Raw genomic sequence first — 24,093 nt, 5'->3', positions numbered from 1 at the left:
AAATAGGGATTTAATTACATAAGCAATGACAACACCATAACAATGTGTCTTGTCGTTGACTCGCATTGTAATAACAAGTAATTATAGCTCGAAGGGTACTGCGATAGCCATGACGTATTCACGTCATCTCCCTTAATTTTTTTTTGCATCTTCGAATTAAATGCTCTATGTATATATTTTTATGATTCAATTAACAAACAAATTGATCATAGCTAGATCAGTTGACTTGATCTTTGGGTGACATGATCCCGACATTTATGAGAATTGAGATGTAGCTACTGCTTGACTTTGATTTTGAACCGTGGGACGTCAACCCCACCGGTTTTTGAGCAAATTAAGACACACTAATTATACACACACATATATATATATATATATCTGTGTCTAATAATTATTCTTTCGCTGGCACAAATTTATCAATCGATGCAAATTAATTACGTTATGTTAGTACACTATTTTATTATTTATGATATTTTGGCACGATATGATAATGATGACATAATCTAAGCTTCTGGTTTATTTTTTTTTTGTACATATGCGATGCAATACTTAAATATTAATTAATATTAAAATATTAAATAAATAGTAAAATTTAAAATTTATGTAACTTTTTGTTACAGCCTTGTCTATACCAAAAAGGCCAATATATTGTCCGGTCAGCAAAGACCATTAAATGAGAGATAATTAATAAATCACAAAGAAATTAAACCCTGGAGCTGTTAGAATTTGGAAAGTCTCAGGTCTCCTGTTTGGGAAATACAGGAGGAATTACATCGTGCAACTGAGAGCTCTGGTACTGGAAGTGCTGATGACGATCATGATCATGCACGTTGCTTATTGTACTATAGAGGTACTGAGGCATCTGAGCTATGAGTTGTTGATGAGGCGGACGCTCCAGCAGCGGTGGAGTACTTAGCATTGAAGGGGCAAACACTCCGGCCACCATGTTTCCGCGGAGAGTCACCGGTACGTGGTGGTTGTGCTGCCCTTGGTAGGTGGTGATCACAATTGAAGGGTCTTGGAATGATCTCTCCACGCGTTTCTTCACTGGGCATTTTTGGGTTGTGCACCTGTAGTAGCTTCTGCAATCGTGTTTAATTAACCACAAGATCAGCAATATTCAGATCATGATATGATTAACTTAACCCAACTCAAATTAAGTCTGATTATATTAAATAAATCACTTTCTGAATATTAATTTCTCTTTATTTATTGGAGATTTAAACATAAATAATTATTAATTATTTATAGGTAATGAATGACAAGGGATTAGTTAATGATAGGGGTTAACAAGTTTGACTAGTTGCATGAGATGAGAGTGTTCAGTTCACACAATTGAGGACAGGGGAGTCCAAATTCAAAATAATAATAATAATAATTAATTAAAAGAAATGAATAATGGGTGTTCACCTTGGATAAGGGCTATTTTTGACTGCCTTCTGCCCGTATTTTCTCCATCTGTACCCATCTTCCAGATGATCAACCTCGCTCTTAGTCATGAACGCAAATCGTGCTTCTCTTTGCTTCTTCTCTCCTTTTTTCGTCTTCGATTTACCGCTTTATTTAATTATATATCACCAAGTTCATCACATAATTCGTAAATTATTGAACAACAAAAAAGAAAATGGAAAAATCCAAGTCAATAATATATAGTAACCTACTCTAATTTTTTAGAGCTGTCGTCTTCTGCATCTTCAAGGGTTTCCTTCGCTACTTCCTTTTTACCCTTGTTGGAATCTTCGTCGCCTGCAGCTGCCTCCGTGGAAATCCAAGAGGTAGGAGTCGCTGGGGTTTCACCGCCTCCAGCAGCCTCCACCACCGGCGTCCGCTCCGAAGGCGATAAGCCGAAGGCATCCAAGAAGGAGTCGTGGCCGGTGCAGGATCCATGCAAAAACTCAGTAAAGCTCAGGTATGAAGGATCAAAACTCTGCAGGTCATTGTGAAGTGAGGAATGATCCGCGGAAAAGGTATTTGAGGCGTCATGATCAGTATTATAAGCGGAGGAATGGGCGTCGTCATGATGAACTGTTAATGGTTGGTGATAGTAGAATTGTGTGAAGTCTTGAGACATGATGAAATTAAAGGAAAGTGGAGGTGGAGAAGAGAAGAAAGAATGTGAGGTTTGACAAATGAAGGGAAAAAGGATTGATTTTGGTGGTATTTGTATTTGTATTAGGTAGGTACGCAGTGTTTTAATTTTAGGGTTTGAGGATGGAGAAGAATAGATATTGGTTGAGTTGAGGTCATTTCAGTCAGTTCTTTTGCTCATTTATTATTAATCTCGTGGAGGAATAGGAGGAGGATGAGGCGAGGCCAGGGCCACCAATTTTGATCAATTCACGGACCCCACCTTTTACCCATTTTATTTTCTATTTTAAATCATTTTTTATTTTTATTATATACGTCTACTTACTTTTTTAAAAATAAATTTAATATTATAATTATATTATATGCACGATATATATGTGTTAAATGAAATAAAAAAAATTCAATCCATATATCTTCGGGTCAGAAATTTACTTTATATTGTAATTTAAAATTGATATTGTTTTCTGTATTGTATTTAATACATAAGCATCATATATTTTTTAAATGTTTTTTTTTTTTTACTTTTTAACTATATAAATGGCTTGAATATTGTAAACATAGAGTATATATATATTGCAAAAATGATGTTGCATTTTCTATTCCATTTAATATATACGAGTTATGTTTGTAAAGTTCACATTTTTTTATATGTTCATGGGAAATATTTCATAGCGTTATTTATTCATATTAATTAAGATAAACTACAACGAGCTCTTTCAAAAATTGATATTATTACGAATACTCCTATGATATTTAATGAAATTATATAGTCTTTGTATATAGGAATTTGGGTGTCAAAGTGTAGTTTGAATCAACAGTTGAAAGGAATGGATATATATAAGAGTGGAATGTGAATTAATATATACATAAGAGTGGAATTGAATCCCAAGTCAAAGAAGGTGCGTTTGGGTTGTGGGGGTTAACAGTGGAATCGCGGCTCACGAGGTCTGTCTATCTCTATATATAGAGTGGTCACTGAGTCAATGCTTCAAAGGTCGGAGGGATGGGCTCAACACGTGTCCACACACGTGCCTTGCCCGTTCTCCTCTACGCTCTCTTTTCATGTACCACTCAGTGTAACAAAACACGTTTTATGTGTATATATAAGTTTTAAAAAAATATAAATTGTACTATTAGTTTTTGTCCTAAACACATATATTACCAAAATAAATTAATTTGATTTATAAATAAAAATTGACAGACAAATATAATAAATAATATAGTAAAAATTAAAATAAAATGCATGAAAAAAAATTATCAAAAGATAGTTATGAAAAATCATGACAAATGAAGAAGTTAAATAATAATTAAAAATAAATGGCAGACCAAAAATTAAGTGGGACATCAAAAAGGTGTTCTCATTTAATATAATATAGCATATCCTCTGTTTGTGCACACTTTCTAAAAAAGTAAAATTTACATTATTAATTTTTATAGAGTATATGAAAAACCAAAATAAATGAAGGAGTTAAAATTAATTTATTTTAAAACTTAAAAATTAAATAATAGACCAAAATTTATGGTAAATTTCAATTACATCCCCTAAAATACTAGATGAAATTACATATTATAATTTATCTCAACATTCAACCAAGAAACAAAAGATTAAGTAGATTACAAGGAGCGTACGTGCAATATTTTAACTGATAAATTCCATAAATATTTGAGTATAAAGACAAATTAGATGGATAAAGTTAGGCAAAAACACTTTTCTTTAGCCTATAATAAAATTAAATTATTTGGAGTAAACCCTAAAACTGACCCAAATATTTTGTTAATTAAGTATATATTATAAGTTTTTTTTTTTGAGTCTGTGGATTTACGACTTTTTATACACTTGAACGTTCTAAATTCTAAATATTATAACTATAATTAAAATCAAAATTTTTATTCTTGTATATTTGTATTTTTAAATATTCATATTGTCTCTATTTTTTTTTAAATAAGAACGATGAACTATTATTAATTAAAATAAATCAATTACAAGTATAATTATTCACGTCAACATTAATATCTAACAAAAATTATTACAATAATCGTATCATCTGTACTTCTTATCGCTAAATTACAAAATTAGGCATTTAGAGCTATCAAAGCTGTTTGATTCTCACAGGACCTAATCATCATATAATGTGGGGTAGGAAAGATTTTTACTAAGATCAAGTATGATTGTATCAAATTAAATACGTGATAAATGTGATATATTTATTATATTAAATAATTATTTTTCTTAAATTATGTAGGAATAATAGAATAAATATATTATATTTATCATATAATTAATTTAAATTTGAATTTGAATTAGAATTTTGGAGGAGGAATGGTATAATGAAGACATTGAAATTGGCGACCCACCAAATATAGCTGACCTGCCAAACCCAAACGTACTTCAATGCCATTTATGACTAAATTATGGTGTACTATACTTTAATTACTTGATGTTTTTATTTGTACAGAAAAAAGTACGTTGGCGGTAAGGAAACTGCAAATCTTGCAACACCTGTCTGGACAGGGGACCAGATGCAAACCTAATGTTATTTATTTTTTATTTTTATTTTTTGAGAACGAAATTAAGAAAACAGCATACACACCTATAAAAACACTAATTTCGAGAAATTAATGATGCACATAAATTAATAAAAAGAATGGTCAATCTAACTAATTATGATATTGTAATAATAAATGTTGAAGGAGAAGATTCGTGATGTATATAATTAGTAAGTTTTACATGTCTGATGCAAATAAAAAATAATTACAGTGTGAATGGGTTCTGACCCTGTGATTCTTGGTCAATAATCCCATTATTGTTATGTGTCATCCACTCCACTTGGAAGGTAATTTTGGATTTTTTTTTTTATTTTAAGTCATATTTTTTTTTATATTACATATAACATTTATACACGTCACATTTACAAAGATTGTGTTATTTATATACAGATAATATGTGTATATTAAATAAAATAAAACACGAACCATAACTTAAATTAAAAGATCTACCCAATTTCTTGAATGAAAATGAATAAAGGAGGGCCCAACCCAGGAGCCTACCATGTCTCTTCAATTTCGAACTTTTTTTGTAGTTTTTTTTTTTAATTTTTGTGTATTGTGGATGATTGTTTCAAACTTTTATTTTAGTAGAACTGAAAGAGAGTAGCTTTGGAACAAGATCATCCTAACAAAATGTGCATGTATTAAATGATGCAAAGAATTATTACAAGGCTTTTTACCTGTACAATTCTTGAAATCTATCCTAAAACGGCCGATCACAACCACATATATCACATGGTTTGAACCAAAAAGACTAGCAAGCTAAATTGGTTACCTGGTTGGAAACTAGGAGAGGCTCAATTGTCACAAAGATGAGCTATAAGCTTTTCAGATGCAGAGATCCGACGTCCGTCTATGGAAGGTTGAGTATGAGGTCAGGGACAGGGAGTCGCTCATGTCTCACGATGAATTTGTTTGCATGCATTTCCATAGTCTAACAGCCACTTCCTTCCATCTCAGTACCAAGAGACATCTATCTTATGCCACGTTAAAATTGCTGAATTTGGAGGAAGAAGACTGGTATGTGCAGCAAATAAGAGGGATATCATCATTTTCTGATGGACCAGTCAATCTTGCATCATGCGTGATGACTTTCCTTAAGATCAGCAAGAGTGATCTTTCCGCAGTTGTCGGGATCCAGTCGCTCAAACTGTTTGCATACCTGCAAGATGTCTTTCTCCGAGACCTTGCCCATCTCCTTGAGCTTGTATACGACGTATTCTGATTTGCTGCAAGATAAAACGCAAAAGAACAAACCTCATTAAGAAAACAAACTTGGTGTGCCATCGTCAAACCTTAAGTCTTAATGTAATGGGCTTCTCAAAATGGTTAATAAAAGATTATGTACCACAAAAATAGAATGAAGCAACAATAAAGTGAAACATACACCAACCGACTACATTCAATCCCATTATTTGTTTAAACAGTGTAAGCCCACTATAGATGCATGTCGAAAGGCTAAGAGATGGAGCATTTCAAACCGAACTACAAGAATGTGTCCAGCACTGCTAACTGTTAGTACTGCCTACAACGAAGAAAAAGTTGATTATCCAAGCTAATATACTTTACCTGCATCACTACATAGGGGCAAATACTTATTTTGTCAAGGACATTGTCGTCTTAGGAAAAATGAAAATTGCCCAGAGGTTCTCGATGCTGCTCAATAGCCTCTCACCAGACTTGACACTACCAAACCTATTCATAATTTTTCACAGTTTAAGCATGCAAGAACCGAAGTGACATTAATGAACCAGTAAGTTTATAAAGTATGACTGCCAACACCAGACATCTTATGTCAAAACACATAAAAGGTGAATGCTCTAAAGCTAACGTGTGAATGCAAAAATTATGATTATCCACTTCTAGTTTACCTAGTTTGAGTTTGATTTTTATATTCGTGCAAATAGACCTTATTGTATGGAGATTTTGTTTTTGCTTTGATGAACAGATGACATCAACCTTAACCTGAAACTGCAAGCACAATTGCAGAGTTCACAGGTTCAACATGGATGCACTCCCTCCCAAACTTCTTCCCAGTAAACTATCTCAAACTAGAACTATCAAGTATTGAGTACAGTTAGCAGTGTCACAAATCTGGTCTGGCATAAAACCTACGATCTAACTATAGATTAAACATTTGGCTGGGATAATAACTGCATTAGTACAAACAAAGTTAAGAACTTGCCTCACGGAGCCATTGTTGTCAATGTCTGCGGCAAGAAACTGAGCAACAGTCATATTTTGGCCAAGCACCCACTTTGCCATCCTCCTGTTCCGCTTGTCGACTCTTGCCTCAGCCAAGTAAAGAAATGCTCTAGCAACAGCAAGTGTCGAAACAAGCAACCAAAGCGATGCAAAAATGCGACCATGCAAAGTATTGAAAGCCCTGTCACCATATCCAACAGTGGTGACAGACATAACCGATAAATAAAATGAGTCCAACCAATTCAGCCTCTCGACAAAATGCATAACAGAAACACCAATTCCAATACAAAGCACCACAACGCCCAAAGCCAATGCCACCTTCATACGGATCCTCATCCTCCCCTTCTTTACATCAATTATATAAGAACCAGGATCACGACCACCACCACCCTTAATGCTCTTCAAGAGATAATTCTCTTGCAAATCAAGCATATAACTAACCATCCCAGTTAACAAAATATCAATAAAACCGAACCCCACAAGCACAAATGCAATGGAGAACAACTTTGTTGCAGTGCTATCAGGGGTTATATCACCATAGCCAATTGTACACATAGTCACAATGCAGAAGTACAAAGCATCAACCACAGAGTTCGTCTGGATTGCTCTGAAATTGTGCCTATTAAGGGAGTATATAAGAACACCAAAACTCAAGTATATGATCAAGAGGATAACACCCTGCCTTACAATAGATTGCTTAGCAAACAGGGGTGGTGGTGGCTTGGCAGCAGAAGAGCGATCAATTTCATATATTGTAGCCATAGCAGGTGCAGTTTTGGAACGGTGAAGATTCTTGGAACGTGGATAATTGGGGGCAATCAAACAAGATTGTTGGTTTTCTGGGTCGGAATTTGATCTTTGCTCATCAACATTCAACCATTCAGTTGCAAGATTGGAAAGCGGAGGCCTAGGTGAGGTGAGGGATAAGGTTAAGGCCTCAATAAGGTTTGAGGAGGAAGAATCTATAAGATGGGATGCTGGCGATGAAGGGGAGCCAAAAATCAGCATGTCTTTGAGTTCTCTGGCAGAAGGGGTGGGGGGCACTGGTGGAATGGTGATTTCATTATGTTCAGGTAGAGGGCAGAGCGAGGGCGGTGGCAGCGGCGCTGGTGAAGGCTGTGGACGTCGAGGCCCAACGCGAACGAGGAGTGGCTCCTTCTCCATGCGAGTTATTGGAGACAGATGTGTCGGAAGGCGGGGGTGCTGGAAGGGTTAGCGAAATATTCCAAGATCACCGAAGCCGTAAGGTTCTTTCACATGGATGCAAATGGCGGGCGGTTCTCTGAGTTTGAGAAGCTTTGCGGGAAGTTTCGAGTTCGACAGAACAGAATGGTTAAATGGGCACTATTATTATTATTATTATGTTTCAGATTTGGTTTCATGTTTCTAATTGTAGATGGGACCAGAAAAGGAAGAGCTTGTTAAGGGTTTGTTTGGCTACGTAAGAAATAACGGAGAAAAAGAAATTTTGAAAACATGTATAGTTTCCTAGTATGGTATCGCAGTAAAATTGAATTTCTAATAAACAAAAATTGATTATGTTTCCATTTGCGACAACAAATGATGCATTTCTGTATCATCAAAATATGAAAAATAATAATATTAATAAAGAAAAGTGAGAAATTAACAAAGCTAAAGAAAACCCCTTTTATTTTATTTTTATTTATGAGGAGCAAACATGCCCTTTTACTCATCATATTCATGCGGAGGGACCCTCCTTTGTTCCCTCTTTTAATGAGAAAAATCGATGAAAAGTGAATGAAATCGGCGTAATAATTCATGCGCACGTGTGCTCATATTTTTCTGGCAAACCTTTTTAATAAAGAAAATGAATTGGTTGATATTAGTAAGTTTGGATGAATATGTTTTTTCTTTTCTTTTTCTTTAATGTACGAAATCTATTTTTAAATATATAGGTGACGTGAAATTTCATAAGAAACGGAAAAATACTATTTTAAGCAGTACCAGACGGTCCAGACCCATTACAAGAAAACAAAAGACTGTTCATCTCCCTCAGTTTCTTCTTCTGGACAAAATCAACTCAAGAGACAAGAGACAAAAGACAAGAGGTGTAAATCTGGAACGAATATACCCTTTGAAGTCCAACAACCACTCTTACTTCTCAATGCAAACACCTAAACAGCCTTCTTAACGACATAAACATCAAACAGAATCAAGGAAACAATCCTTGAAAAAAATTGTCATGTAAGAATTCAAAGATGACATAACATGGCAACTCTACCAACAATTTGATGAGAAGAACACACATTTAAATACATGTTCAAACTGATCACTCCAGGAAACCTAAAAGATTCATCTGCATTCTCTTCTATTCAACGAGCCATTACATTTCTTTACCAAACTGAACCTTTATCCATATGAATATGGGACTAACAAATAACATTGGCATTAATAGACAAAACCATAAACATTTGACTACTGATCCTGCGTGTTCAACCCATGATATCATGATCAAACATTGCTGAATTATTCAAACCATCTACCACAAGAATACAACAGAAACACAAAGAATAACAAAGAGTGTCGTAGTCCGTAGGTCCATAGATCAAAATTGGCCCCAAACAAACGACCAAAAAACAAGATAATCAACACTGGAGTAAAGGTTTCAACACATAAAAAAACTAGCCCGAGACTTTTAGGCCTCAACGCTTGGTTCTTGTATTCCTCAATTGCTGTACATAAATCATAAAAAATTGGGACTCAAATAGAACATACAAAAACAATGTTCCCACAAGGGCAAACTACCAAGAATTCACCACAAAATTTTCTTTGCCCATGTTGAGCGAAGATATCTACCTTGGCCGGAAACTGGTAGCACAATTGCTCTCACTTGAAGCCAGATGAAGTCTGACAAGAGATTGCTGCTCACAAGTCAAGAGAGAGAACCACCGCTTCATAAATGTAGCAGGAAAAGACTGACCCATGAATGCTTGAGTTTCAATTTTTTCTTCGACAATTTCTTCTAACTTGATTGGGGTAAGTCTAAACAAAGACCTTACAATGGCAAATTGAACAGAGATGCTCAATTTCATAAAAGTGATCTCGCATGCAAATGCAGATAACCGTTCTGTTAGTTTCTTTACTCCAGTGTCCTCATATCCACCAGCACCAACTCCAACACTGCATTACAGATGACAGACAGGTAAATCTATTGAATCGTGGAAGAAGAAACATGATTTTCTAAATGACGTCTCTGCAACAGGGAGCTGAGTTGTGTATATGACAATTGTATAGCCTACACAATCAATTGTTCACTTCAGCAACTAGGAGTCTAGGGTAGATAAAAAGTTTCTAGCAGAATACATTGATTAATTCAGAAATAGTTCTTAAGGGGTCGCATTGTTTAGGCAAAAGATAAGAGCTTAATATCACAAAACTATTGTCCTCAATGCATGCAGCAAGCAACTGTACAGCAAGAGTTATATTGTTCACAAGTAACTTGAGCCAGGGCAAAAGGCCGTCCTTTCTCTTTCAAAGATGGAATTCATAAAAATTACAACAATTGGTCTTGATGTTCAAAGTTTCCATGGATATATAATATGGGTGCTAGGAGAACCATTTGTGGAACAGTGGAAGACATAAGCCACAATGCAATCTAGAAATAAAAGTTATTTTTGAGGTAAGAAGGGGCAAGGTCTAAACAGATTAATCTATTGCCAAAGCTCAAGTGAAAAATCTTTTGGTGTCTGGTCAGTCGTCAGACATAGTTCTCCAAAGCTTTTTATGATCTTAGCATCTGAATGCAATGCACAGCAACAAAACCATGACACTGCTTGCGTTTTCATATCCAAATGCATATGCACACAATTTCAAGAGGGGTCTGTACCTCCCAAGTTGACCAAGAAGTATGATAATAGCAGCAGAAAAACACTCCATCAGATGCGACTCCAAGTATTCACAAAATGGACGTACAATGTGGTCAACTGTCCAATCCCAACTCTGCATATGAAAAAGAGATAAAGATAGTAGTCAGATACAAAATAAGAAAAGATAGATTACCTAAATTGAGAAATGTAAGTTAGGGAAGGGGAAAAATGGATATGCCCAAGATCGGAGTACCTACAATACAAAAAACTATCATAAATCACACCGCTGTTTATCATACTTCTATACATCAATAACATTTACCACTTACTACCTCAAAATATAATTGAGCAGAACATGAATTAAGTACGCTAGAAGAATTAGGTTTTATTCCAACATCTAGTCAAGAAACATATTTGAAATGTCTCCCCCGGAGCAGTAGAGCTAAACCCTTTAGACAAGTCAACATCCTTAATTTACTTGTAGCCAATCACAATTGCAATTCAATTCAATCGTCATTCATAAATGTGAACACACGTTTCTCACGGATATTGTAAAGACATACATAGACAACATCCTGAAGAAATTAATCACCTTTAAAAGAATATTTTGCATTAGCACAAAAATCACTTGAAAATAGAGAGAGAGAGAGAGAGAGAGAGAGAGAGAGAGAGAACTAGAATCTCTAACGGTGAGCAAGAGCTGAGACTTGGAAGTACAGTGGCACACCTTAACGGTGACCTGTTTATTTATTATAGAAGAAAAACAAAAAAAGAGTACTTGTTTTTTGTAACGAGCTTTCAAAGGCAGAAAATGCCTGATTTAATTGTATAACCTCAGAAAATTTGACAATATCTACAAATGCAGCCACCCCCATACTCATAGGGGGAAAAAAAGATTTTAAAGTCAAGATCACTTCTATAAGCCACTTAAGGCCAGGGCAGCTAAAGAATCAAAGACCTTTTGTTCAATGTGATGGAACATTTCACTGTTACCATCATACCAGGTATTGCTGCATTTCTTTTTCATGTGCTATAGACACTTACTTTTCTTCCTCACAAAATGGACTTCAAAAAATCTGATACCTTGACAAAAGAAGAGTTCCTAAGATCAATGAAATACCTACAACATCTGCAAGCTTATCGACATGTGGGAAAACAGAACAACAGCTTAAAGCCAACCATCTAAAAAGTGCCAGGAAACTCAGGGCACACGATCTTTTACATGATGGAGATAAATCAAAATATCGAATCCAATCTTTCATAGTTTTATTAAATCCCAGGTCAAACATGGCAAAAGGAAAAAATAATTTTCATAAAAGATGTAGAAAGGTGTTCATACCATGAATGAAGCTAGAATCTCAGTTAAAGAAAGAATATCAATGACATCGCATAAATGCTCATAAGCCGTTGTCGACAATGGGACAGCTTTTGTCAAGGCTGAAACCTCTTCAGTTTTCTCCTCATCAGACCATACTCTAGGAACCAGCAAGTTCACTAATTCAAGTGAATCTTGTGGCCAATAGCCAGATCTATCATGGTTCTGAAGGTTCTGTAACAGCAGCAAGGGAACATCCTCTATTGGAAGTGCACCCTCTGAGAATGGACAATTCTTGCAGCATAACCAACTTTTAAACAGATTTTCAACTGTTGATGGAGAGGAGGATATAGAATTGGTCGAAGAAGTTTGCTTTTCAAGAAACATAACCAGAGATTTTACAACAGCCATTGCTATGGAGTACTGCTGAAGGTTAAAATATTTGGAGCCACATGTGTGGGCAAAAACATGAAGAACAGGCAACAACACTGCAGGGTCAAATGCTGGCATCATGATAATATTGCACGACATCTCACAAAGAAAGCCAATGCGGTCAACTGCCAAGCATAATGATGCTAACAGACTTCCCCCAACAACTAACAGGTGAGCTGACGCCATCATTTCATACAGCATTATGTCATTACCATTTAGAACAAGGTTTATGCTGGAACCAGGAAGCACCTTTGACTCAAGAGATACATCACCACATACCAAAACTTTTCTCTGCAGAAGGAAATCTTCAATTACGGCAAGCAGTTCAGACAAATCACATGACTCCATAAATAGCCTTCTCAAAACTGGATCAGCGAGTTCTGCACAAGAAAATAACAATTCCCGTAATGGAAACATAAAGAATGAAACTGCAACACAAATAGCTAATGAAACTGCAAAACAAAGAGCTAACGAAATTTAATAACAAAATGATACGTGCCTGAGAAAATGGGCAAGGTCATCGGACCAAGAGACTGGACTAAATCATCACTCCATAGATTTGTCGAGTTTTTCATTCCAACCTCCGAAATTCCATGCAGTATTAGAGAGAAGAAAACGCATGCCTTCTCCCTGCAAACACATTCCAGAGAGCAAAGAACTATAACTAGCTTCTTTCATGTTTCATTATAAAAATAGAACCACATCAAAAACTACGCCATTCAAGTTGACAGAGCAGAAGGCATGAACTAGAGGAGATGAGATCTAAAACATCAGAGAAACATCTTTACAGTATCTAAAGAAACTTCTTCTCAAAAACACGTGCCAATAGAAGCTACAAGCATATCCTAACATCAAGGGGCCAACATATCGGCTAAATAAAAATGTAATATACATAAACCGTAAATGGAAGTCCTTAAAGGTCAAAAAAGTATGAGAGATCCCAAACAGTGTATAATACTCAAAATTACTTTTCCACACAAAGGTAAAATGCCCTCACTACTCTGGTTGGTCAAACATGTCCGTAGTATTCACACACCTAATAACCCCAAGAACTGACTTGTTTCAAAGGGTGACTCCTGTCCATTATAACATGCTTGGAACAGTGTTTAAAACAGTAACCAAAGAGGGATCACTTATCTGACTAATTTACTTACTTCACTGAAAGATCTTCAGCCTTTGAGAGAGTATGTAGGATACTCTGAAGGAATGTGTTTGCTGAATGAAGCAAAGAACATAGAGGCATGCAACCGTCAATTGTCTGAAGGATCCTCGAAATGCTACAGTTGTCTTTGCTGTCTGAGGATACAACAAAATACTTCTGAAGACCACTTGGAGGAGAAGCAATCCTCCTTTCACATGGTATATCAGTTTTTTCCTCATAACCAGATAGATCAGACATCCCCAACTTTCCACCTGAAATATGGTGGAAACGAGCATCACTTACTGGCACATGATTCGTATTTCTTAAGAAGTCAACAGAGTCTTCATTCATCTGCAACTGCGAAGAAACGCGGCCATTGAATACTAAACTAGTTTGGTTCTTCTCAATGTCAATAATTTTGAAGCTAGATGTCGACGCCATATTATCCCTTACACTTGACAATTCCTCATGGGAACTCTCATCTACCACCATCTCAGAATTATCCACTTCAAGTTTCTCATTCCCATTAAAGTCGACCTCTGGCAGCATAGGAGATAGAGGCATAGCAATAGCTCTGCGATAAGAGATTTCTTCGGCAGCATTATCCATTTCTAGCAACTTCATATAGTCAATAGAAGCCATATCATCAAAATTTTGAGGAATGCACTGGTTGCTTCCTAGAACATTATTTTGTCCATCCTTAAAATGTTGATCTGATTTCATTACATCAAGCCGAGGCGCTAACGCATGCAGACAACTCGGATCAGGGTGATCAATATTTGAATTAAGCATGCTACTTGGCTCTGCAGAACCTTGCAAATGATGAACAACTACTGTCCCCTCACAAGAAGTCTTTCTCCTCTTCAAAGGTCTAACAAGATTCCCACACGAATTCTCTTTCACATTCCCTTCTTCAGGTTCATCCGTCCGATCATCAAGTATATTGTGCAGTAGGGATAGCTTCTTTGATACCTGTCGATGCAACTTCTCACCCTTAGAATACAAATTCTCAATGGACTCAACTGCATCAAGAATCTTCTTCTTTTCACCATACCCAATTCTCCTATCGTTAGCATTCTCATTAATTGGACTTCTCATGCAATTGTCAGCTAGAGCTACAGCATGCTCATTATACCTTATTCTTTTCTTGTCACACAACCTTGAAATAGTTGGTTTGAGGTTTGACATATCTTCCCCCAGTTTAGCTGATGTCGTGACAGACAAAGTTTCTCTTTCCTGTGATCCCACCAAGGGTCGATCAGAATAAGATGCCGAACTGGAATTTATCGCAGAACTCTGTAACATTTTTTGGTTGGAACCTCTACATGGAGGATCCAGTCTAGAATCTATACCTGATATAAGTTGCCTATGGAACCCATCTGAGCATAATGTCTCTCTAGTGGAGGTTTCATTACCAGTCTGCAAAATAACATTATCCAGTTAATGAGCACCAAGCCATGTAAAATTGTTGATGCAGCAACACAATGAAAACAAAACTTTAGCTATATCCATATACATGTTATCTATCAATATATCTATATGTGTGTGCCATTAAAAAAGTACAAATCCTACACGTGTTTCTTCCTTACTGTGAGAATGCTAACAATCCTTATCAATGACATGCTTGAAATGAAACTGAAATTCTTTAATCAATTATAGAACTCGAACAATCTAATTAGTTGATCTCATCATCCCTCATATAACCTTCTCAATTCCTATGGAAGTCTAACGGTGTAATGATAAAGATAATTATTAGTAATAATGATACCAGTTTCATGTCTTCCATAACATTCCACTACCATACACTTACACAGCTTTCTAGAATCTTGATTCTTCAATACCCTAGCGCCATCTCCCAGATTCAGTCAAGGCTTCTACTAGAGTTCATTCCAAAGTATTATTTCTATATTGAAGACAAGGTAAAGTCATACAAGCATTGGCACAAGAAACAGATAAAAATGACCTTAAAAGAACTGTGCTTACATAAAAAGTGGAAATCTGGAGGTGATACATGATTATTGTACCAGCCATCTCACTGATTCCAGAAAATATCAATAGGCAGGACAAGAGCATAAGATTAAAAGAGGCTAGGAGAGTGATTGCAGATAAACTTGGACAGGGGACGCATAAAAATATACTTGCCTGATTTATTAGATCAAACAGGGTGTAAATAAATATGAGCAAGAGGAAACTAACCTTTTCCAACTGACGTATACCTTCACTGTCATGTAAGAAACTGTCATCTAGGATATCCAAACGTTGTTGGAACGTAAGGCACTCCTGCTTTAAGCGGCATAGTTCTTGATGTAGCATACTGTTCCGAATAGCTTCCACCTCAGACGCTCTCTTGGCATGCGTTACTAGCATCTTTTCTAGTTTCAAACGTTTCTTTAGCAGTTTAATAGTGTCAGTATCAGAAATAACATTGTTGTGTCTTAGGGGTGAATTTTCGGCATACATTCTGTATGAAACAAATTCCTGGAGCTGCTTCTGTAACTCTTCAAACCTCAGCTTATAACTTTCCAACTCTTGAGATAGTTGATCAGCTCGATGCTTCTGTTGAATGGCCATAGTTTTGTGTGATTCTGCAACTTTCTTCTGTTTCCTTGCTTTCTTTTCCTGTGAATCTGCGCGCTTTTTCTCCCTCATGATATTCTGCTCTTTCTCCAAGAGCAACTTTTCCAACCATTGAGATGTTACTCCATCATTCTTTAGCATTCTCACACCAACAGAACTTGCCAATTCTGCATTTCTGCCAGTTTTGGACTCATTAGCTTGAGCCTTGACCAATTTTCTGGAGCATAAATGCTCACGCAACTCTGCCTCTAACTTCTCAGCCCTATTTCTCGTCTCTTCAAGTTTTTGATTCAAATCATCTGCTCGACCCTTCTCAAACATGGCCTTCTTCAAATTTGTTTCCGCAAATTCCTGTTGCTCTTTAGCTTTGGCCACAGCCAAGTCTGCCCTTTCCCTTTCTCTAACGGCATTCCTTTTCTCTGTCTCCACTCTCTTGTCTGCAGCTTCAAGTTTAGATCTCTCCGAATCCAACATTAACTTCACTGCATCCATTTCCTTCTTTAATTTTTCATACAGAAGCCTACTTTCCTCTGCTTTTTTCTTTTCAACATTAGCCACCTTCTGTGCTTCGCTAACCTTATTTTTCCCCATCTCTAACTTCTTCAAAGCCTCATCAGCTTTCTTCTTCCCCAACTCGGCATTTTTCTTTTCAGAAGCTGCTCTTTCCCTCTCTTTGTCCAAAAGCTCCTTCAGCCGCTTAATCTCTTTCTCAGCCACAATTAGATGTTCTTGAAGCTGCTCATCTGCTTTTTGAGAAGCAGAATTGCTATTCTGCTTCAACAATTGAACCTCATCCTTTAGCGCAGATACCTCATCTTCAAGATCAATACGTATTCCAGATTCTTTTTCTTTCTCATCTTTCCATATATTGGCCTGCAGTTTGAGTTCTGCCAATGCTGGGGGAGCATAGACAACTTTACTTTCAGTAAAACATTAAAGAAAAGACTAAGATTGTTAACGAATTGCAAGGAACCCATTTTCCTTGAATAAATTATAACAATAAAAGTAAATTCCCACAACTCTAGCATTCATCTATCAGTTATCTTTTTCTAACACTACTATCCATAATAACACCAATATATATTATAAATGTAGTAATACGAAAAAAAATCTGAAATGAAGGTAGGGAAACACCAACTTTTACCTTTCTTCAGACTCTCATTTTCTTTCTCAATCACATCATATTTTTGTTGTACCAACGCTGTGCAGTCGCGAAACTTGTTTTTAATCTCTTCAAGTTTTGAATACTTCTCCAAAAGCTTCGAGTGCTTCTTCTTCAACTTCAACAATCCATCAAATTGCAATAACACCGTTAGTTAACACTCACGCCGCACGCATTGTCAACTACATAAACGGAAAAACACTGAATAAAAATAACAATACCTACCGCAGCGCAGCAGGTATTGGAGGATTTATCTTGCAACACCTCCACATCCTCCGCCATATTTTCCAAATCAAAATACCCTCAACTTCTGAATCTTAAAGAGCCAAAACCAACGCGGAGAAACTGGAAGAAGAATGTAGTCATATTGGAGATAAGACAATATCCATGTTTCAACAACACCTGAAAAGCAACGCCGCTTAAGAAGCGGCCATTGAAGAAGAGAGAAAGAAGACGAATGAAGGTATTATGAGTAGAGGCAGAGCAAAACTATTAAACCCTTCGGCTACCAAAACCTTCAAATATTTCTTCTTTCAGTAAACCGAAGACGAAAAGGGGGAAACTGATTTAACAAAGAAACGAAGCAAATAGACCACCCATTTTAGTCGGTTCAAGGCCAGAGGATCAAGCCCAGACTCCCAAACATGTGGGCCCAAATTGGGCCTTTTGCGGAGCGTGAAGTGATATGGGGCTATGGGCCAATAAATAGTCCAAGACTCCAAGTTCTTGTTCCAAATTAATCATTGTCTTCTCCACAACCATTATTTATATGCAACCATTCATCTTAAAGCTTTTTCTCAAACAAATAATTGGTATTAGTATAGATAACAAATTTTTATTTCTTAAAATTACTTTTTTATTAATCTTGAAAAAACCTTACATAATTTCTTTATAATTAAAAATTCTTGTTAATATATCTATTTATTGTTGTAGAGAGTAATAAAAATTTTATGAATATAAAAATATAATTTCCGTTGGTTTCAGATGAGGATAAAAAGTTGTTTTCAAGTCCTACACGAGCATTCTGGAGAGTTAATTAGGGGCAGAAATATATGTGCAAAAAAGATGGAGTAATTTGTCCACACCTACTCATTCTGGAGAATACAGAGTATAAGATATTCTTCAAACTCCGAATACATTGGACAAGAAGAATAGTTCATGAAATTTCAAAAGGGTTTTCACAACGACGTTAGATGCTTAGGGGAGATACTGCACTTTGTCACACCGCGGCCGAGTAAAGGTGAGGCAGATGAATGAGGTAGGCTAATCATCATCGAGAACGCTCTGCCTTCTCTTAATCTGAGAACAGAAAGGAGATAACAATTAGCAAACGACTATACAATTAAATTCATGAAAAAGAAAACAAAAAGGAAATAGGCGGAACACGTCAAGAATTAACCATTAGCACTTACTGTTACTTTGGTTTCTTTAGTCGTTTGGGTGTTGATTTGTTCAAGCAACGAGATAAGCCTCTCCTCAGATACCTAAATCATTTGCAGAAGGTTTATCCAAGGTTTGAACAGACACTGACTGAAGCATTGGAAATTGACAAAATGAAATGAATTACCTGATCAACAATTTGACCCATTTGAGCAGCTCTTATCATAACATCCTCAACTCCTCTGGCCTTTTCAGGTTTAACCAGTGCGATTCGAGCAACTGCACGAACAAAATGGAAGCCAAAGCCACATGAAAAGCCTTTAATAAATCTAAGAACCATAGATAGGCCACTCTACTTATATAGCCATTTTCTCCATTACTTATTCTCACTCTGCAGTTGTTTCTCTATAATTGACAACTGTCTAATGATATCTAATGGTCGAAGTTGATCATAGTGAATATATGAAATTCCGGGCCTTATAACGTATAATATGACTAATCAATTTTGATAAACTACGAAAAAAAAATATGCCAAGTGCTTGTGAATTACAACAATGTTACACAATATCTATTCATAATTCAACTTACGCCTCGCTCGTGCTTCTGATGTCAAAATCCGAGCAAGGATCATTTGCCTTTGTTCCTCCGCCTCCCTAAATCAGTTTGTACCAGCTTGGATCAATATAGACACTGGACAGCAAATTCTTATAAATATACAGCATCATTCAAGGATGAGAGTAAAAGAGAAAGTTAAGCTAGATGAGACGAGATTCACCTTTTAGCTTCCTCCTGGACTTTCTGCTGTTCAGAATTTTGATTATTACCCTACAAGTAAACAATTGCATCACTATGATATACTAAAGAAGGCAAAACATGAATCAAGAACATGCATATACTCCAGCAAAATTGTTACCATGCCGCGTTGCCCCATTAACTCCTGCATTCTTCTTTGTCTGATGGCTTCCAATTCCGGGTCAGCCTATAATATAATTAAATTAAAAACTAAAAGGTTAAGTGGGATTACCACAATATCTCAGTAAAACATACTACACTTGGAATGCATAACCAGAAGTAACATTCATGTTCATAAAAAGAAAAAAAAAATGAGAAGTAACATTCTTGCTCTAAAACCTTCTACTGCAAATCCTGGCACACAATCAATTGTAAGCTGCCACGAAGAAATGACATGAAGTAAAACAAATTTATCTTCTCCCATTTTGTGCTTCCACAGTAAGCAACCCCTTATCCTTCTTCTATAGATGAAATAATGAAACCCATCATACTTATCAGCTAACATACCCTGGCTGGTTGAGCACATTTGCCTGACTTTTCGACACCATGAGAATCATGCTACAATCAAGGAATCTCTGAGAATTCAACTTGGCTTGTGAAATTTCAACAATCTTAATTTCTTCCATTAAAGTGTGCTATACAAACATGAAATTTCCGATATATAATTCGCAGCCAAATAAATTCGAATTCATCCAATACCATGAGGAGAAAACAAAAGGGAAAGGCGCAAAACGAATCTATTAGAGCAGTTACTCAAGAGAATCAGAGGATATAAAACCCTCTAGAACATCCCCACGCCCCGAAAGAAACGAAGAAAATGATTCCAGACCTAATATCAATATCAATATCCAAACAAAAAATCAATTCCACAAACTCCCAAGCATCATGTAAAAATCAGAATGGAAGAATTTGCTTACCATATTTTTCTGCGAATTTGAGGTTTACTAAGCACTGGAAAATATGCAAATAAGGAGAAACACTTTTGTATTTTTACTCGAACCCGGTCCGCCGCCGGGGCCTCTCTCCTGTAATTTTATCTCCGATTCCCTTCAGTTTCATCTACCTTATTTCCCCTACGAATATATTTCTTTCTCATTAAGAAAGGTTGGAGTTTAAAATAAGACCAAAAATATTAAACAATCTCTATACATCATATGTACATATTATAAGGGTAATTTTATCTAAAATTTTTATTAACGGGAGGGATATAAAATTTTTTGACATAATTAAAGGAGGTAATTTGTTTTTTACAAATTCCTCTATTTTTCACTTATATTGGAGAAAATAAATTAGTAAAAGTATGTATAGATCGATGTAGGTATTTTATACTTATGTCTAAAATAAGACATTGAAATTAATAAAAATTAATAAATAAAACAAGTATTTGTATGTAGCAAGAAAGAAAAATCAACATTGTACACTATAATTCATCATTATTTTTCATAATTTTGAGTAGATTAAAATATAAGATCATATATATTAATCCAATAAAGGTCAACAGTCAATTTTAGAGAGAATAGAAAAGACAGAGAAAAGAAAGCAAGTAGTACTGGAGTAAAGAGAGAGAAGGAAAAGGGAGAAAAAATTAATGAAAATTTGCGATAATTATTAGATGGGCTTAAAACTTGAATGTATTTAAAAATTAAATATTAAATCCAAATATAAATTTTACAAAAATGAGCTTTGTAACGTGCATCTTTGACAATATAAGAATTTTGAAATTATGATATTTTTTTAAAAATATAATTATTTTATCAAATCAGTGTATATATATAATTTAAAAAACTAATTATATATTTAGCAAGGCGGTTTATTTTTTGATAATTTTTTTAAATTTTAAATTAAAATCAAAATAATAGTGTGGTATAATTTTACTTTAAATTTAATATTACGATTTTAAAAAGAATCATAAAAATGATTTAACTCAATTTGATTCCAACAATTTAGGCTGTTTTAAAATTTTTTGATCAACCCTACCCTGATCAGTCAACTTTAACTCAACCCCATCCATGTATAATAATTGCCCTAATTCAGACACCCTTATTATTTTATTATTACCACCAAAGATGCGGACGTTACATAAATTATGTTCACATTCATCCATTGTTGTACACCACTCTTGCGAAATTTCTCACTCCCAAGTGAGTGAGAACTAAACAGTACTCCTTCCAAGTAGCAGCAGGGTAGCACAGACGATCAAGAAGATCTTAGAAACCGACAACAATGGGTTTCACCATGGGTCTAAACTTGCTCCTCCTCCTAGCCATGGTTGCCACCAACATTCTCTCCCTCTACCACCTCTCCTCCACCATCCAATCCAAACCCCCGGCCGCCGCCCCTGTTCCGGACCACCTCATCCACCAGCTCTCCACCATACGCGCCACCATCAATCACCTCACCAGCCTCCAGCCCTCCAAGAAAACACCCTCCACTGCTGCCCCCGCCGCCCCCTCTGATCTCCTCATCTACACTCATATTTCCCCTATAGCCTCCTCCTGCAAAGACAACCCAGCGCTCCTCCATCAGTACATGAACTATACTCCCTTTGCCCTCTGCCCCAACGACTCCCCCTTGGCGGAAGATCTCATTCTCCGCGGCTGCCACCCGCTCCCCCGCCGCCGCTGCTTCTCAAGAACCCCTTCCACCACTCCGACCTCGCTTCCCACCGATCCATTTTCTCCCCTCCCTGAAAAGACAGCCATACTGAGCCATTACAGTTGCAAGACTTTCTCCTGCTTCGCCGGATTGAAATCTGATATGGGCTTTGACATGAAAGTTGAGAAATCAAGATTCTTGACTTACAAATCGGATCTAGATCTCCCAATTTCTCAGCTTTTTGAGCTGGCTAAATCAGCTAAAAGCGTCATCAGGCTTGCACTTGATATTGGTGGTGGGACTGGCACTTTTGCTGCGCAAATGAAGCTGCAGAACGTGACTGTTCTAACCACTACAATGAATCTTGGTGCACCGTATAATGAGGCAGTGGCAGTTAGGGGTTTAGTGCCACTCCATGCGCCATTACAGCAGAGGCTGCCGGTGTTTGATGGGGTATTGGATCTGGTCCGGTGCGGCCACGCGGTTAACCGGTGGATTCCAGTTACATCAATGGAATTCTTGTTCTTTGATGTGGATAGAGTGTTGAGAGGTGGGGGATATTTCTTGCTGGACCATTTTTTCAGTAAAAGAACGGATCTTGAGAAGGTGTTTACACCCTTGATTGGGAAGCTGGGGTACAAGAAGGTGAAGTGGGCTGTGGCCAATAAGACCGATTCCAGCGGGGTGAAGAATGGGGAGGTGTATTTGACTGCCCTCTTGCAGAAGCCACTGTCTAGATGAAACTCCGTTTAAGGTAATTTCTGGACAAAGAAATAGTCAAATTTCAGTTGTGCTTCTGTGTAATTCAAATCTATTTTGGCTTATATTATTACGTGAAATTTTGGGTGAGTAGGTAACTAGGTTGACTGTCTGTTTACAATCTTGTCAATCTGGTAAGTGAACTTAACATTGATGAGAACTGGCAAGAAACAAGACGTTGTGTACCTGAATACCTCCATAGGAAGCACATTTTCAGTTGGTGGAATATTATTACTGTTGGAAACTGACTGAGATTACTTAAGGATGTCACTACTTCATTATCTGTTATGTCTACCGGAAATTTCTTATCTAAATCAGGTTCGATACAATCAAATCAATTTCGAAAATACACTTACCATGTGATTAAACTGTACACCAATCATATAACGAGTGTACTGCACTTGTCATATAATTGGTTCAAGTTCAGCCAAACACAATTTTAGAATTCTCCATACTTGTCAGGTTCCCACTGAAAAGAGTGGGACCTGCAGAGAAAGAAATGCAAATTTTTGAGAAGTCCCTCTATAATAATATGAAGTAAATTCAATACTAGGAGTTCTTGAAAAGAAACTAATGCCAACATCATAAATTTTTTTAACCTAAGTGTCTACGAATCATCTGTTTGAGTTCATGTTCCACTTGTTTTGCAGGGACATTGCGAGAGCTTATTTTGCATGATTTTACAAGATTCATACCTCCACTCTGTCTTCCCCTTTTTGGGTTAGATATATAGCAGCAGCTTTTTGATGTGGAAAAAGGCATTGTAGATTTAGAGGACAGCATAAGGCAGCGCAGTTGATGGAGCATTATTACAAAACACACAAGTGCAGGAGGCCCCCATTTTCTGTGAAATGTGAAGTTTAATCACTGTAACTTCATTTGTAAAACTTGTTACTACTGTCAGTTCCCATAAGATCACGGGAAGCAGATCAGCCAGCAGTAGCAGTGTCATTGTGCCCAACTGTTTTGAGTTTTCAAATTACTAGTCATGGCTCATACCTGCCATTGCAAGATAAGCTTCAGAAATTCAAGAGAACAACTTAATAACCTTGAACAGCTTGTCCTGAAACCAGTGCAGATAATCAATTCATTACAGGATATAAACCTTAAACCAAGACCCTTAACTGACCTGTTCAAACTAGCATAAACATACAGCCACGCACCAATGGCAAGAGAATTGAGCACATAAAAATGAAATCATAAGGGCATATATAAAGATCATCTGAATGTCGCTGTTTCATCTTTTACTATATTCGATGTACACAAGTCAGGC

General features: G+C 36.4%; 5 protein-coding genes across 6 annotated transcripts; 1 reads left to right on the top strand and 4 right to left on the bottom strand.

Moving 5' to 3' along the window:
- Nucleotides 1-566: 566 nt before the first annotated feature.
- Nucleotides 567-2,216, bottom strand: LOC105175676 (WRKY transcription factor 28). The gene is made up of 3 exons (XM_011098209.3): nt 1,662-2,216; nt 1,411-1,557; nt 567-1,082 (listed from the first exon to the last, which is right to left on the bottom strand). Exons 1-3 carry the CDS (start codon nt 2,069-2,071, stop codon nt 737-739), a joined length of 903 nt encoding a protein of 300 aa, XP_011096511.2. The 5' UTR covers nt 2,072-2,216; the 3' UTR covers nt 567-736.
- A 3,042-nt stretch (nt 2,217-5,258) lies between these two features.
- Nucleotides 5,259-8,219, bottom strand: LOC105175675 (two-pore potassium channel 3). The gene is made up of 2 exons (XM_011098208.3): nt 6,821-8,219; nt 5,259-5,864 (listed from the first exon to the last, which is right to left on the bottom strand). Exons 1-2 carry the CDS (start codon nt 8,002-8,004, stop codon nt 5,714-5,716), a joined length of 1,335 nt encoding a protein of 444 aa, XP_011096510.1. The 5' UTR covers nt 8,005-8,219; the 3' UTR covers nt 5,259-5,713.
- A 1,087-nt stretch (nt 8,220-9,306) lies between these two features.
- On the bottom strand, nt 9,307-17,868 carry MEE22 (maternal effect embryo arrest 22). Its single transcript, XM_020698370.2, has 8 exons — nt 17,520-17,868; nt 17,277-17,412; nt 15,752-17,028; nt 13,569-14,974; nt 12,914-13,044; nt 12,007-12,794; nt 10,688-10,800; nt 9,307-9,981 (listed from the first exon to the last, which is right to left on the bottom strand). The coding sequence occupies exons 1-8, from the start codon at nt 17,574-17,576 to the stop codon at nt 9,654-9,656; spliced, it is 4,236 nt and encodes a 1,411-aa protein (XP_020554029.2). The 5' UTR covers nt 17,577-17,868; the 3' UTR covers nt 9,307-9,653.
- Nucleotides 17,869-18,360: 492 nt separating this feature from the next.
- LOC105175674 (uncharacterized) lies at nt 18,361-20,543 on the bottom strand. 2 transcript variants are annotated; one of them, XM_011098203.3, is made up of 7 exons: nt 20,384-20,543; nt 19,588-19,653; nt 19,450-19,499; nt 19,263-19,327; nt 18,862-18,953; nt 18,707-18,778; nt 18,361-18,593 (listed from the first exon to the last, which is right to left on the bottom strand). In XM_011098203.3, exons 1-7 carry the CDS (start codon nt 20,384-20,386, stop codon nt 18,558-18,560), a joined length of 384 nt encoding a protein of 127 aa, XP_011096505.1. In that variant the 5' UTR covers nt 20,387-20,543; the 3' UTR covers nt 18,361-18,557. The 2 variants fall into 2 exon arrangements, with proteins under 2 accessions (XP_011096505.1, XP_020554093.1); XM_020698434.2 differs by lacking the exon at nt 20,384-20,543 and adding an exon at nt 19,974-20,141.
- Nucleotides 20,544-21,528: 985 nt separating this feature from the next.
- On the top strand, nt 21,529-23,799 carry LOC105175673 (S-adenosyl-L-methionine-dependent methyltransferases superfamily protein). The gene is made up of 2 exons (XM_011098202.3): nt 21,529-22,815; nt 23,471-23,799. The coding sequence occupies exon 1, from the start codon at nt 21,690-21,692 to the stop codon at nt 22,800-22,802; it is 1,113 nt and encodes a 370-aa protein (XP_011096504.1). The 5' UTR covers nt 21,529-21,689; the 3' UTR covers nt 22,803-22,815; nt 23,471-23,799.
- The last annotated feature ends 294 nt before the right edge of the window (nt 23,800-24,093 follow it).

The sequence above is a fragment of the Sesamum indicum genome, linkage group LG12, assembly GCF_026168435.1.
Source record: "Sesamum indicum cultivar Baizhima isolate 11 linkage group LG12, ASM2616843v1, whole genome shotgun sequence".
Classification (NCBI taxonomy): Eukaryota; Viridiplantae; Streptophyta; class Magnoliopsida; order Lamiales; family Pedaliaceae; genus Sesamum; species Sesamum indicum.
The sequence above is the reverse complement of the archived record's forward strand: the minus strand, read 5'-3'. Positions and strand labels throughout refer to the sequence as shown.